Raw genomic sequence first — 14,184 nt, 5'->3', positions numbered from 1 at the left:
GAGGGCAGGATACAATGACATGGCATGCTGGAGGTGTTGTCATGCCAACGACGGATTGAGGAATGAGGAAGTGGTGTGTGTGTGTCTGAGTGAAAGCTGTCACGGGAGGAAGAACGACCTCACATCTGTGCTTTCTCTTTATCACCCGTGCATCCTTCATCTCTTCTTTAAAAAGCGAATCACTCTCTCTTTATAGACGCCCTCATATCGCTCAGTCAAAATAAAATGACCTCCTGCTGCTTGAGAGACGACACATTGAATCCATTAACGCCACTGTTTAGTTTCATGATGTTGTGCCCGTGTGTGCTCCCCGCTTTATTCAAAGCTGTTGCTCGAGTGTCTACAAAAGAGCGAGCAGGATGAAGTCTTAAACCCTGGATGTCTGTACCAAAAGAAGGAAGATTTTCTTTGGATCAACGGCCTTCATGCCTCTGAAAGAACGTCCTGTTCTGACCTCCACATTTGTGCGTGTGTGTTTATTCTTTTTGGAGCTTCCAAACCTGAGTGTGGTCAGAAATCTAGCGGTCCTATCATCAAGTCCCTCACATGTAGTGTCTTGATTGATGTGTGCCTTTGAGGAGATTAACACCCCTCTGATTGCTGCCAGTAAAATACTAAACTGACTTTTTCACCCTGATATATGACAAGAGAGCTGTTAGGAGTCTCTGTACTAAGCTAAAACTTTGGTTTGTTCACATAGATAATTAGCTCTAACTTCATTAAATGTGTGTTGTCATTTATCTCATGCATTTTTCCAATAGAAGCTCGTTTCATATTTCCCCTCCAGCCACCGTCTCTCTGCAGCCATCCCTTCATTCATACTTTATCTAACTCCACTACTCATGGCCTTCAGGGTCAATGCATTCTGCCCCTAACCCAAGGGCCCCCTGAAGGCAGCTGTTCGGGGAAATCTTGCGGCTGCAAGATTGAGTCATCTTCCTGCCCTTTCTCTCTTTCGTTGCAGTTCGTCTTGGTAAAGCTTTAGACGGCATTACGAAACGACGAAAGAGAGAGAATCCTTAAAAGAAACATGAATTTTCATACTTAGACACATATCTCTCTCTCTCGCTGTCATCCCTCCCTTACCCCTGGGTGCAGTTGGCGTGGCATGGATGACACTCGTTGTTGGCCTTGGCGTACTTGAAGATGAAACTGTTGGCGCCTTGTAGCCCATCGGGGCATTTCTCCACACAGTTGGGTCCGTCTTTGAAGTGGAGGCATTTAACACATTGGTCCGGACCCTGAAAGGAGAGCAGAGGAGAACAGAGGAGTGAGATGAGACGATGGGTGGAAGACAAGGGATGAATAAAGAAAAAGTAAGAAGGGGAGAAAGTTGGGGGGAAGAACAGAGAGGACATTTTTTGGCAAAATGGTAAAAGAAAGCCGCCAGGAGAAAAGTTTGGGAGCAGAATGAGATTAGGCAAAAAGAAAGGATGGAGATGTGGAGAAATGTACGAGGGGGAGAATTGAATTGAACAGAATCAAATTCAAACCTGGCAAATCATGTCAATTTACCCACTTCCCTACCGCGGCTAATGCAGCTGGCAGCACCTGCATGAATCACATTCAGTGATTTATAATGTGCGGATCAGAATCCAATGCAGTGTATTCCGCTGCTTCCCCCTGTTTCAAATTGGCAACATGCATAAGGAATCAGGTCATGTCAAAGTACAGCGCATGGAGTATGATGGAGGAGATGACAAGTTGTAACTGAGCGCGGCTGCAGCTGGATCATGAATAAGTAAGGTGGGAAATAACATGTGTGTGAATGGATGTAGCAGAAGTAAAACCCAGCGGTGTGTGTGTGTTTATTCTTGATTCCAAGGCGATTAAATCGATATGAGTGTGATAGAAATGTGCAAACTTTCCCTGTGCGTCACTGGTGTGTTTGAGTTTCGCCGCCGTGCTCTGCTGCTAATGACAACCGCCGTGACCTGACGGACAGCTCCTCACAGTTTGACACATTCAGCCACACGCCATCAATAAACATTATTCTCACTCCGCGTGTTTGTGTGCGCGCATGTGTGTGTGTGCGCGAGCCGAGGCGCATACAGATGTCGGGATGCATTCAAGTATGTCCGCTGATGCGGTGTGCATGTGTATCTGTGTGCGAGAGCACCTGTGGATGATTGACTCTGGTGTTATTTACTACTCAACTGTGACCAGCATCTCAAAGTCAGCAGCCTCTCTGCATCCTTGAGGAGCCCCTCTCCCTTTTCCTGCTCTTCATCACTCCTTCTCTCTCCCTCCTCCTCCTCCTCCTCCTCCTCTGTCTCAAGGGACAGTCATAAAAGGTTACTCATGCGACTGCTGAATTCCACTAAATAAGTCATGCGGCACATTAGATACAACTTTCTGTAATGTAACACTGCAAGTGTGTCTCAAATAGCCTCCATGCCTGGTGGTGGACTGAGCAGACTTTACGCTTCTTTAGTCTTAAACTATGAGGAAGAGGAAGATGAAGTTTAAATAAGATGACCACAGAAGAAGAAAAAGAAACTTGACCATGATGAAGAAGACAGAAAAAAGAACATGACAAAGTAGATGAAGAAAAAATAAAGAACAGGAACATTGAGAAGAAGAAGAGGACGGCAGAGAAGAACAGAAAAAATTAAAGAAAGATGCTGAAGAAAAAGACCACAAGGAAGAATCCAACGAAGAGCTAATCCCCTAACCTCTTCATCACTGTTAAGTAAGAGTCAGGTATTTTAACATGAATGTTACACGAAGTAAAAATCAGAAGCACTGAAACAATACTTCAATATTTGAGTCCAGTACCTGAACTTGGCTGCAAGAACCAAACAGTGGCGGTTCTGGGGAGGGGACAACAGGAGCCAGTGCCCCTGTAAAACTGAACCTGGACCCCCCTGTGGCCCCCGTCTCCACACCAAAATATCGCGCCGATGTTAAAGGCGGAACACATGCGTGTGGCACTTGGTTCCAGTCCCTTAGAGCGCTAAGGGACTCATGTTGAGTGTAAACAGCTGCTGTCAGTCTGCATGTTGGTCTATTACACAGTAGTATATATGTCTAGTATATAGGGATGCACTGATGTTTTCCATTGTGTTCTCAGCTGGTCCTTGTCCCTCTCAGTCTCTTTTGCCAGGGTTGAATGTGTCCCTCTGAAAACACCCTTGGCCCCAGCCTGACCCCCTCCAGTACAATTGGTCTAGAACCGCCACTGGAACCAAAGTCTAACTCTCAGTCAGACTTTGCGATTAACTTGTGTTTACTGATCTGCAGATTACTTATTGAAAACGTGTGAGTGGATTCTGTTTCTCTTCATTGCTTTGACTTTTTATTTCCCTGCATTTGGTTATTTTTCGAAGCTTCTCTGGAATCAGATTCTCCTCCCACAATATTCTTTGGAAAACAATGGTTGTGATTGTTTCTGAGTTTATCTTGACAGTAAAAAAAGTGAACCAAATTCATTCCTAAAGACAAAGAAATGTTTGTTTTGGCTCATGCCATGTGGCATGTGTTCTCTGCACCAGTTGTTAAAACTGGAGTGTTTGTTTTCTCCCCAGATGGCTTGATTGAAATCATGTTTACACGCCAAAGGAAGAAAAAATGTAGTTTGGAGCATTTTAAGAGAAATTGGAACATTTGAGCGAGTCATGGTGTGAGACTTTAGAAGTGACTTTACGGGAAGGTCAGAAACTAATCTCATTTTGCTGTTTTTCAGTGTGTGTGTATGCGTGCTTGCCAAAAGCATGCTCCAGAAGTAGCCACAGTAGTTCATCATTCCTCCCATTAACCTACCATTCACCTTTGCAAACACAGCACTTTATATCTTCTGAAATCCGGCGCACAAGACCGATAGACTCCCCAAAAATAAGTTGGAAATTCACTTTAGCGCCGACAAGATAGGAGCCTATCTTCGGCAGAAAAATGGGGAGTATTTTTAATCTGAACAGAGAAAGTTTACCTTCAGGAAGTATCGTGAGGTGGAGAGGAAGTTGTGTATTTGTGGGGGTCTAGAGTGGACTCTTACCTGGCCGAGACACGTCATGGTGTTCCCATCCATCTTCTCACACTGGCTATCACACTCCAGGCACACGGATCCGTTGGCGAATTCTCGAATTTCCCTGAAAAAGAGAGGAAAATTGAGACGGAGATGAATGTATTATAGATTTGAGAGCATACCCATATTGAAATATTGATTAAGAGCCTGCTGAGGGAGGATTTTGAAGTACGCCGTGTGCATACTAGAACAAGCTGAACATTGGAGCCTTTTGATTTTAAACCAACATGTGATACAGCATCAAAAAAAAAAGGAAAGGTGGAAGCTTCATTTTCTGCTGCCCATCTACACAGCGCCTACCGGAGTGCCCGCTGGTAAAGGGGCACTCAGGGTAGCTGGCTGCCTTAGAGTATTTGATCAAGTAAAAGGCTTAGTATGGTCAATATGTTAACAGAAGAGGCCTATGAATAATGAACAGCTTTTTAAATCATGGACAAACACGAGGGGGATGCTCTGAGGGAGGAGGAAGTAAGAGTGGTGGTGAATGAGAAAAGGGAGAAGATTGATTGGAATAGGAGATAAGGCAATGTGGTCTTAGAGCCCGTCAACTGTAGTCTAATGAGGACTAATCCTCTGGGGACATTTTTTGGTACGTTCAGGTCCAAAATTTGAAGTCTAAGGCCACAAAACCAGAGACTCCAGAGTCTGTAGAGAGATGTTAGAAGACAAGGAAGGTAGTGAAGGACATCCTGTTGTTTTAGGATTGTATCAATGGGTTTAAACTTAAACTTCTACATCCTGGAGGAAAGTCCTGCGTACGTCAGCCCATGCATTACCACCACAAACACTCTGTTTCCTCCTTCTTCAGTCACAAGCTGTTCCTCTCAGCATGTTTTTATGATAGTTGAATCTCTCAGGGGGGCCTCCAGGCCTTTTGGGAGTACGCTAAAAAGAAACTTCCGGTAGATCATGATGCTTTTGTTTTCCCACTTAGACTTCTGAAGGAGTAGAGGTAAACAATAGAGCTCAATACCGGGTTTATACACAGCAATCCAGACGTCAGGAGCTTCACAGAGCCTCGGGCCATGCTGTTGAACCCTGATGTGTGTGTATCTGTGTGTACAAGCCTCCGATCTATAAATTTCTCCCTTTGTTTGGGTCCAATTCATGGCATTATCTCCTGTTTTTGAAGTCCGGCGTCTCAGGCAACCCGAGGAAGGCCACTGTCAATAACAACAACGGCCGATCAAAAACACTTTCCACATCAGAGGAAATCGATCAGCCAGTGGAGGACAGACTTCCTCATCGGGGGATTCACCCAGTTACAAATGAGGCCTTTTCTCACAGTGCAGAGATAATCAGAACGACTCCCTCGGAGTGTTTTGTTTGTATTTGCATGCGATGTCTACCAGGGCGGAATAAAAAATCAGAGATTCTTCCTTCCGAGCTGTTTTTATGTGATCCTGCACTTAGAAATTGGGATCCCCTGCGGGTGTGTGTGTTTTATGCATTTTTAAGGGTTGAATTTCATGAAAGCCTTTTAAGACTTGGCGGTTCTAAAAGCTACACATAAGAAAAGAGACATTTTGACACTTGAGGTTTCAACGGTATCACATCAAAGTGCAGAAAACAGTCATGATAAAACCCGTCATTTCCTCTCGCTCAGCTTTCATTTCAGGTGTTTTTTTTTAAACGGTCCTCCTGGTTCACCTCAAACATTCAGACTTACAGTTACAGAAAGCGCTGATTTTAGGGATGTTTTTTAGGGCTCAAAGGAAACTCCCCTTGCTCTCTTTACATTTCTCCCTCGTCTTTCTTTCCCTTGTTCCAAAATAAATTAGATTTCTCTCTTGGAAGCTCCGTCCAGGGGAATCCTTTAGAAAAGGGCCCAGGCGGCAGAGAGATGTCTCTTTTGTTGGTTGAGTGGAAAAAAGAGATACATGTAGGAGAATGGGTTAGAGACAAAGACCTCGGCAGCGGTGCTCCCCAGGGTCATTTCCATTCTGTCAAAGCCGTTCCTCCTGATTGGCCCCCTTCACGGCTGGAAGTGTGTGCCAAGGCCCCGTAGGGGGATGGCCTGATGGGGGATTAGCCCTGTTTTAGCAGGAATTTAAGCAGGACTGTGCCCACAATTCAGACCTCCAAACCTTCAGCAAGCCAGAGCATGGCCAACCCACTGGAGCAACTTTTTTAATTAAACACTTTCAGCGTCTCCCTAATCCGCTTCCTCCCTCCTCCCACAAACCCCAGTGGACAGCATCTCAGACGTTTTCTTTTCCCCTCTCGACTCCTTCGCTCCTCCTTTGTTTTATTCAAAAGACGTAAGAACTAAAGGGAATTAGTGCCTTTCCTCATTAAGAATGGAGACATATAACGAGGGCGAGCTCAGGAATCTTAAGGTCTAAAAATCTCCATCCTGAAAACATATTTAATGAGCTCCCACTTTATTCTGTGGAGATGTAAAGTCCACCAGGATAGATCCAGAACAAAGAGGGACATCAACTAAATCTTAACTACATATAGAAGAACCCCTTATACTGTATGTAGATCAGCGACTTTGATATTAAACCACTGAAGACGCAGCAACATGAAACTTTAAAAATGGTTGTCAATGTCCAGCTGAATGTTGATGTGCAAAGATAAGGCAGAACAGGCAGGAGGGCCGCGGGCTGAGAGTTCCTTGCACAAGTTTGAAGATTGAAAGACTTGGAAACTTGCATTTCATGCTCTTGAATGTAATTGGTTCTTCTAAAGTCTATGAAGAAGTTGATTTTGATTTGTTTATGATGGAAAAAAGCAGAGACGGAAACATCAAAGGAAAGGCTGAAGAGGTTTAAGACGCAAAAACTGTAGACGACCAGAGAGAAATCTACAAATTAAAGATGGCGTGTGAAGTAAACATTTTACAGAACCGTTTTAAAGTCCAGTGATGTGTGGTGCTGATTCATACGATTCTGTTAAACTTATTGTACTTTCAAATTACATCAGGGTCCTGCTCACCCTGTCTCCAGAAGAATCTGCTCACAATGCATAATCCTTTCAAGAAACCTTTACTTTAAATTGGTCATAACTTCACGTTAGCATCATGTTTCTATTTGAAGAACATGCAATTTTAAATACGTTATGTACTTTAATGACTGCAATTAAGATACAGAACATTCAGGTAACCTGCCATCACCTAGGAGGCGTACACACAGGCTGAGTTTTTGCAGTGCAAAAGTACTTTTGTATCAGCTGGAGTTATATATTTTTTTCTACTAGAGAGAGCATATAGTAGTAGTCACTGGGGGGAAAAGTGCAGGCTATCAAAGGTTTCCATCTCACTTTGCGTGCCAAAGGTTCTTGAAGGCACGGCACTAGGCAGGGGGCGACTTCTTACACCGGAGGAACCTTTAGCTTATCGACAGTTTGATGTCACGGTTCAGGACGGTGACACCGAGAGAGAAATGTTGAATATTCCCTCACAATGCATCACAGCGACCGACTGTATTTACAGTATAAGAAACAAGTGTGCTTCAGCGGCTCCCTGCCACGCGCCTCTTCCTCACCAGTCTTCTTCAAAGCCTTGGCTGTGAGCTGTTTTTTCCCGGCAACTTCAAAGCCTCCCTCCTACAAGCATTGCCGGGGAAGGACCAGCAACAAGTCAACATGACCGAGGGTTGCTCGCTCTTATACACCCATCTCCCTCGCACACACACGCGTGCACGCTCCCTTCTTCTTCCCCCCTCAGGGAAACAGTAGCTTGACATCACTGCTTGCAAGAAAGTCATATTTATCTTGTGGCAGACGCTACTGGTGCAGTCTTATTTTAGACGGATGCTTTCAAGTGTTACGATTCACAACATCTCCGCGTTCATTCAAGAGAAGCACAAAAGGCTGGAAACCACATCTACAAAGAAGTGTGGCTCCCCAGGTGAGCTGGCAGTGATCTGTTTGATGTGCCTCTTGGAAGCATAAAGCAATGACCTGAATGCAATTATTCAGCCTGAAAACAGAACATCAGTGGATTGTGAGGGCACTCTGAGGGGCTTTTGTCGTAGATGTCAGTCATTTCATAGCTCTGAGCACAAAACAATCTCCTCTGTCAGCCCAAATGGGCAATTTGTAATAAGATATAACACTTCCACGAGATATTCAAATTGATTTTGGACGATGGATGAAACAAGCAGCCAAATGTTCCTTTAACTATCCGCGTTAAGTGGTGTGAAATACCTTATTGGTTCATCTCATTACATTGGCGCCAATCGGCAATTAGACTCTCCTCCTCCAGAGCCCTTGAGAGCATTTCATTCCCATGCATCAAAGCTGTTCAAATTGATTGTATTTCATCTGCTTGACATGTATGACTGTTTGTAGGGGGATTAAAGGAGTCTACTGGTACCTTGATGAGCTTGCATTAAGGAAACAGCTCACATCAGGGTCATTTTTAAAGATATATGACAGATCAGATCCAATTGTTCACATTTGGAATACTCAGATTCTTTAAAAATGATAAATGCTCACCCATCGAAGAGGCTGCAGGACTCGACACAGGTACGACCTCGCCTGAAATACCGACAGAACAGACACTGGTCCGGCCCTGGACCCCAGCACCCGTCGTCCGAACACATCTGGTCACATATCATCCGCTGTTGAGCTGCAAAAAGAAGGAAGGGATGATTTAAATAAAATATGCACATTGGAAGCATGTGTTAACGTTCCAGAGTGATAGTGAAGCTATTCTGTATTCAGACTCAGTGATAAGTGTTGACTTGCATGTACACATCTGTCCTCGTGTGTTCTTCTAGCCAAAGGCTGCCCAGCTGTGTGAGTAAACATTGGTATTCCCCACACCTCCACTATTAAAGACCGCCCCAAACACAACCCTGGAGCCCCTTTTTATTTTCAAGTCAAACCACAACAATCGATGCTGTTCATCGGACTCGGTGTGCCCTCCATCCTGAGTGACACCCACGTCCCCGGCAGTATCGCCCAGCAGGCGCTGAGCCCTTTGTCAACAGCCGAACGGTCAATGGTAGACAGGGGGAGGGTGAGCCTAATGAAGAGGCCTGTGTTAGGCCCTATCAATCGATCTGGAACACACTGCACTCATTAACTGGCTAATGATATCAACCACCGGCTGCAGGGACAAGAAAACTACAGTGGTCCACATCTCTGTTTGCTAGTTATCTCTCTGTGTGTATCTGAATTATGGATCCATGAAGTAGAGATTATTTTCCCAAGTTCTTGAATATCTTCAGAGTTAAAGTTACTTCCTGTGAGATCTACAGCATGTTGTGTTCCCTGAAACTTGGTGCCTACTTTTTACTCAGTCTAACCGTGAACATGCTGATGTGTGAAGTGTGAGCGTTTTTTTTTCCTCTCCCTAGTTTTCAGAAGCTTAACATTTCCACATCTGCGGCCAAAGCCTCATGCAGACTCTGTTCCATCAGGTGTTCACTTCCCAGCGGCCTGCAGTGAGCTTAAATCCACCTCTGTGCATGACACATTAAGCACTTTGCTCACAGCGAGCTGAATAAGGGCTTTCATGGCCAAGCAGCCAGAGTGACACAGTTGCCAAGGAAACGGGTATGTCAGTGTGCGAGGCAGGGGTGGAGTTGGATTTGCAAAGATATCAGGGGAGTCTAAGTTTGGAATTAATTAGAGGTCTAAAGGAAGCACAAAGAAGAGGGAGCTAAATGGGTGTTTACAGCTGAATGTGTGCAAGCATGTGTACTGGAAATACCTGCATGCTCTGCGTCCACACATCAACATATGCATGTAAGACTGAATATAAAAGGCTTATTATTAAATCGTTAAATTGAAAAACAACACTTTTTTGGCTTACAGCTGAACATCTTTGTGATGGAGACAGAGAATGTATTAAGCTGTCACTTCGTCACGGTTTCTCAGTTGCTCAAGACATTTTCATATTTGTTCAGACTTAATTAATTTGGGCAAATGCTGCCAACATTTGGGCTTTACTTGGTACAAATGTGGCATTCTCTGAATCTGCAGTCAGTTGTTTATTCAGTTTAAGAATACAAGTCGATTTTTCCACTGAAATGTTGCATCAGACAAACAAATAGAGAGAAATGAGTCCTTAGTTTCCAAAGAGGGTTCTGGTAGAAATATCCACGGTTTAACTGTGAATCTATTTAACAATGTTTGCAGGAAACATTTCATAATTCAGTTTCTTTGTGTTCTTATACTTAAGTCCAAGTGTGTGATGTTTCAACCAAAACACATGGATACATCTGCCATTGCAAACAGTATCAAATTGGGGGAATTTATCTTCCACTATAAACTACTTACTGCATTCCTTCGGGTCTTGGTTGTTCCGAATGAGGACCTTCTGGTTCGGGGTCCTGAAAAGCGTCGTCCAGTTGACCGTGTTGTAGAAGCACAGCCGACTGTTGTTGAAGATGTAGACGTTTCCGGCGCTGATCTCGTCCAGAGACTGGAACTGAAGCGAGGAGATCCAACGCTGCTTCAGGATCAACAGAGAAATGCCGCTTCCGCTAGAGAGTGACAGAGGAAGGAAAAAGAACGGATTAAAGGATGATGAAGAAGACAGAGAACAGGAATACAAAAGAGACTTAGAAAGAGAAAGAATGGAAGAAGTGAATGTGGCAGACACCAGAGATAGTTGGAGGATTTGAGAACAACACCGACAAGAACAGAGGAAGGACAAAAAAGAAAACACAGAGGAGAAGACTGAGAAAACACAGAAATGAAAAAGGATAAGAATAACAAAGATAACAGCAGAGTAGGAAATAATCATGGCAGGTTAAAGACAAAGTCAATAGACGTAGAACAGGAATAATTGAGGAGATAGAAATAAAGCACAAACACAGAGATAAGTAGGATGCAGCTCAGAGTGGAAAACTGCTGAGCCACAAGTTCATCAATGGAAGAAACATCGCCAGGTCTCCTTTGACTCTGCCTGTGCTACGCCTCGAATATGCTACTCGCAAGCAAACATAGAACCTGTTAACAAAACGGGGCTAATCAGAGCTGCATCACAGTGATGCTTCAAAGAGGCTCTCTGCAGAGCAACACAGGCCACAGCTAACAGGCAACATCAGCGGCCTCCATAACACAGACAATCAGCAAGAACGAGGGAACGGGATTGCTAGAAATAGGAGTGTGTCGTCTGCATATAGTCTAATTTAAGAACCACTTTAAGGGGTGTCGTCTGCATACTGTCGAACACGATCATCTGGGAGGGGGAGCCGACAGTTGAATCTTGATTCTCTAACCTTGCAGCTTTGCCTTAATTAATTTGCTTTAATGATTTCACACCAGCGTGGTTTCAAATGAGTGAGTTATCCAAGGGAGCATGATGAAAGCAATGTGAGGGGAAACACTTAGACATACCTGTAGAGGGTTCTTCCTCCGATAGTCGCCAGGTTGGAAAACACGCTCAGATCCGTCATGTTCTCAGGCCAAGACTGGATGTTGAGGTAACCTTTTACATCACATAAAACAGAGGCTTTCATTTTTAAGATACCCCTACCTGAAGTACAGGACAACAAAACTCTTAAGTGAAAATGAAGCTCTCCCCCAAAGGGAAGGTATCTACTTTATCAAATGTACCTTTCTGTAAAAATGACAAGAGGGAGATAGAGGAACAGAAGTCTTGCATGCATTCAATCAATCAAGGAATTAAAGCAGAAGGAAATAAAAAGAATCGTTTCGTCCATTTATTCTAATTAGAAAAGCATTGCAATTTCTAGTCTTGGAAGTTCAGTGCCTCTCATGAAGTTGGAGCTAGAACCCATTCTTTGCAGGAAATGTGCTCTGAGAAGACAATATACGGTAATTAAAAGAATGGATTTAATATGCTGCACAATCTGTCCACTTACACTTGCCTTAATGACTGATTATATCAAATCAGGATCTGTGGAAATGACATTAAAGGGGTAGAGCAGGAAATAGCTGAGTTAGAACAGCCATTGCTCTTCCTTATTGCTCGGGTTTTCATTATGAAAATGCAGTTTCACTCCATTTGCTGTTTGGCTCAACTGCAAGTTGCAGTTTAATATGACAAAAGGTGCTGTATACAATGTATTACTCATCCCTTAGGGCCTCTAATGGTTAATGAATAAATACACTCACAAGCAGAATCTACTGTAAGCGCGTATAACTATCAGACATACACACTCGCAACAACATCATATCCACTAGAGCACATTTTAGAGTTCACCAACAAAAAAACAGCTTTCCACTTTCCTGTTAAAAGCCTTCCTTCACTGCCTCAGAGGCCACATAATCCACACACACACACAAACATCCACACACACACACACTCGGCGTAATAATATTGTTTTGTTCACTCAATTTTTCCAAGGTGACTCCAGTGAGGCATTCTCACCTGTGATCTCCTTCACAGTGCGAAACGCGTTAAGACGCTCTGGATCCAAAGGTCCAATACCATGATACATGTCCCTGAAGAAAACAAACACAGAGCAGACACAGAGAATGAGTGCTCACTTCATGAAATAAAAGGGTGCACACACAGCTGTAGTATGAAGTGAATCATGAAACAGTTCTTCAGGTCGCAGACTAGAAACACAGTCCTCATAACAAAGCATGACATTCATGGTTACATAGGCGTGTATTCTGGGAGCTGTGGGATGCTGGGGTAGTGGTTTCTGACTGAACAGAGCACATGGCTCATGTACCAAAATCAGGGAACCTCTCCTGGTTACAGTACGATGGTAGGAAGTGGAGGCGTTAATGGTGGAGACCAAAGCAGAGCCATAAGGAGAGTTTAAATTGGCCTTCAGCAGGTGGAAACAAACGTTACACCAAATGGATTCTCATATTCTGCTCAGCCATGTTTGGATCATTTCATGGTGTATTCTCCAACATTATAAGGGGGTTTCTATACATATTGCTCAGCTAAACTAACCCCCACACTTCTGCAGAGACACCAGGGGACCATGAGTTTGTGTGGCATACAGCTGAATCTTAAAATCAATCTCTGAAAGCATGCGTGTGAGGTTTCAAGCCATCACTTACCCTTTAATCCCCGTGATGAGGAAGATGAGGTTGCCATTGATTTTGGTGCAGTTGACAAATTTATCAATGTTGCTGGCATCCACTGTTTGAGCTGTCTGCAGGCTGCCTGTTCCTATTCCATCGCACACTGATCAAACAAATGCAAACACAAAATCATGTTTTATTCAAAAACAATTAACTTTCCAGTTGCTTTGGGTGCAAGCAGATTTACTGCTGTAGTGTAGATGCAGAGTGTCCTTACATAGCCTTGCACTACTATTAGCCATTTGTCACCTTAATTCTTAATACTCCATCATGAAAATTTACCCATGCTTTGGTGCATAAGCAAGGCCGTGGTCCCTCTGCATGCATCGGATGTCTTTTGATGAAAGCATGGGCCAGTCCACAGCCAATTCCTCCCTTTAATGAATTCATTACATCTGCATTAATTACACTTGCTGGTCTGGTGTGAGCCAAGTCTTTCTGACAGAGGCAGAGGGGGGATGATGAATAAGGCTTGCATTAAGTGGTGTAACCAGTTTTTGATAGTGATTTATACCAGCCAATTCCATATCTGAAATGTTAATTTGTTATCATTTCCCACAGTTCCTTGGGCTATCCCTCATTAACCCCTCCCTGCTGCGTGACGATGTAATCAAGAGATTAGCCAATCAATGGATGCTGCAGCCCTAACATGGAGCCGGCAGGAAAACACCATTGTCTTCCTCGCTGAAGAGAAAGGGCAGATCGTTTACCTTTTGTGTGAACAATATGATGAAGGAGCTAATCCTCCGTATTGAACTGGAGTAATGCGGTTTAATTTCACACCAGACGTTATAGGTATTTAGCTCACAGTGTCGCATAAAGGAGTTGTAATTACTGAGCAGGTTAGAGCTGCTTCTTGTTGTGGGACCACTTTGTGTTAATTAACATTTTGATAGATGGAGGAAGCAGATATTTGACCTTTGTTTGCTATATTTGTCATATTTATCCGGTGTGTAATGAGAATGCAATACATGTTTACATCAGTTTCTTTAAGAAGAAGGCAGAGATCATCCTACATCATTAAAATCACACATAACATGCCTACTTATCAAGTTTCATTAACTAATAATACAAATGTTGTAAATGGAGGTAATGAGGCTTCATGATACATACAATAATCATGCATATGGCTTTTAAATTCACTCTTCAGGATATTCAGGGATGAAGATTTTGGTGAAGACAGCCGTGTT

General features: G+C 43.5%; 1 protein-coding gene across 3 annotated transcripts in view; it reads right to left on the bottom strand.

The window, feature by feature from the left end:
* LOC117807957 (receptor tyrosine-protein kinase erbB-4-like) overlaps positions 1 to 14,184 on the bottom strand; it is a 223,996-nt gene that overhangs the window by 48,018 nt on the left and 161,794 nt on the right. For all 3 annotated transcript variants that reach the window (XM_034677300.1, XM_034677298.1, XM_034677299.1), the window contains exons 9-15: positions 12,971 to 13,097; positions 12,321 to 12,394; positions 11,324 to 11,414; positions 10,259 to 10,464; positions 8,468 to 8,600; positions 3,995 to 4,088; positions 1,087 to 1,241 (exon numbers count right to left, since the gene is read on the bottom strand). In XM_034677300.1, the coding sequence (XP_034533191.1) occupies positions 1,087 to 1,241; positions 3,995 to 4,088; positions 8,468 to 8,600; positions 10,259 to 10,464; positions 11,324 to 11,414; positions 12,321 to 12,394; positions 12,971 to 13,097 (880 nt within the window). The remainder of the gene's footprint in view (positions 1 to 1,086; positions 1,242 to 3,994; positions 4,089 to 8,467; positions 8,601 to 10,258; positions 10,465 to 11,323; positions 11,415 to 12,320; positions 12,395 to 12,970; positions 13,098 to 14,184) is intronic.

Source organism: Notolabrus celidotus, chromosome 24 (genome assembly GCF_009762535.1).
Source record: "Notolabrus celidotus isolate fNotCel1 chromosome 24, fNotCel1.pri, whole genome shotgun sequence".
Lineage (NCBI taxonomy): Eukaryota > Metazoa > Chordata > Actinopteri > Labriformes > Labridae > Notolabrus > Notolabrus celidotus.
The sequence above is the reverse complement of the archived record's forward strand: the minus strand, read 5'-3'. Positions and strand labels throughout refer to the sequence as shown.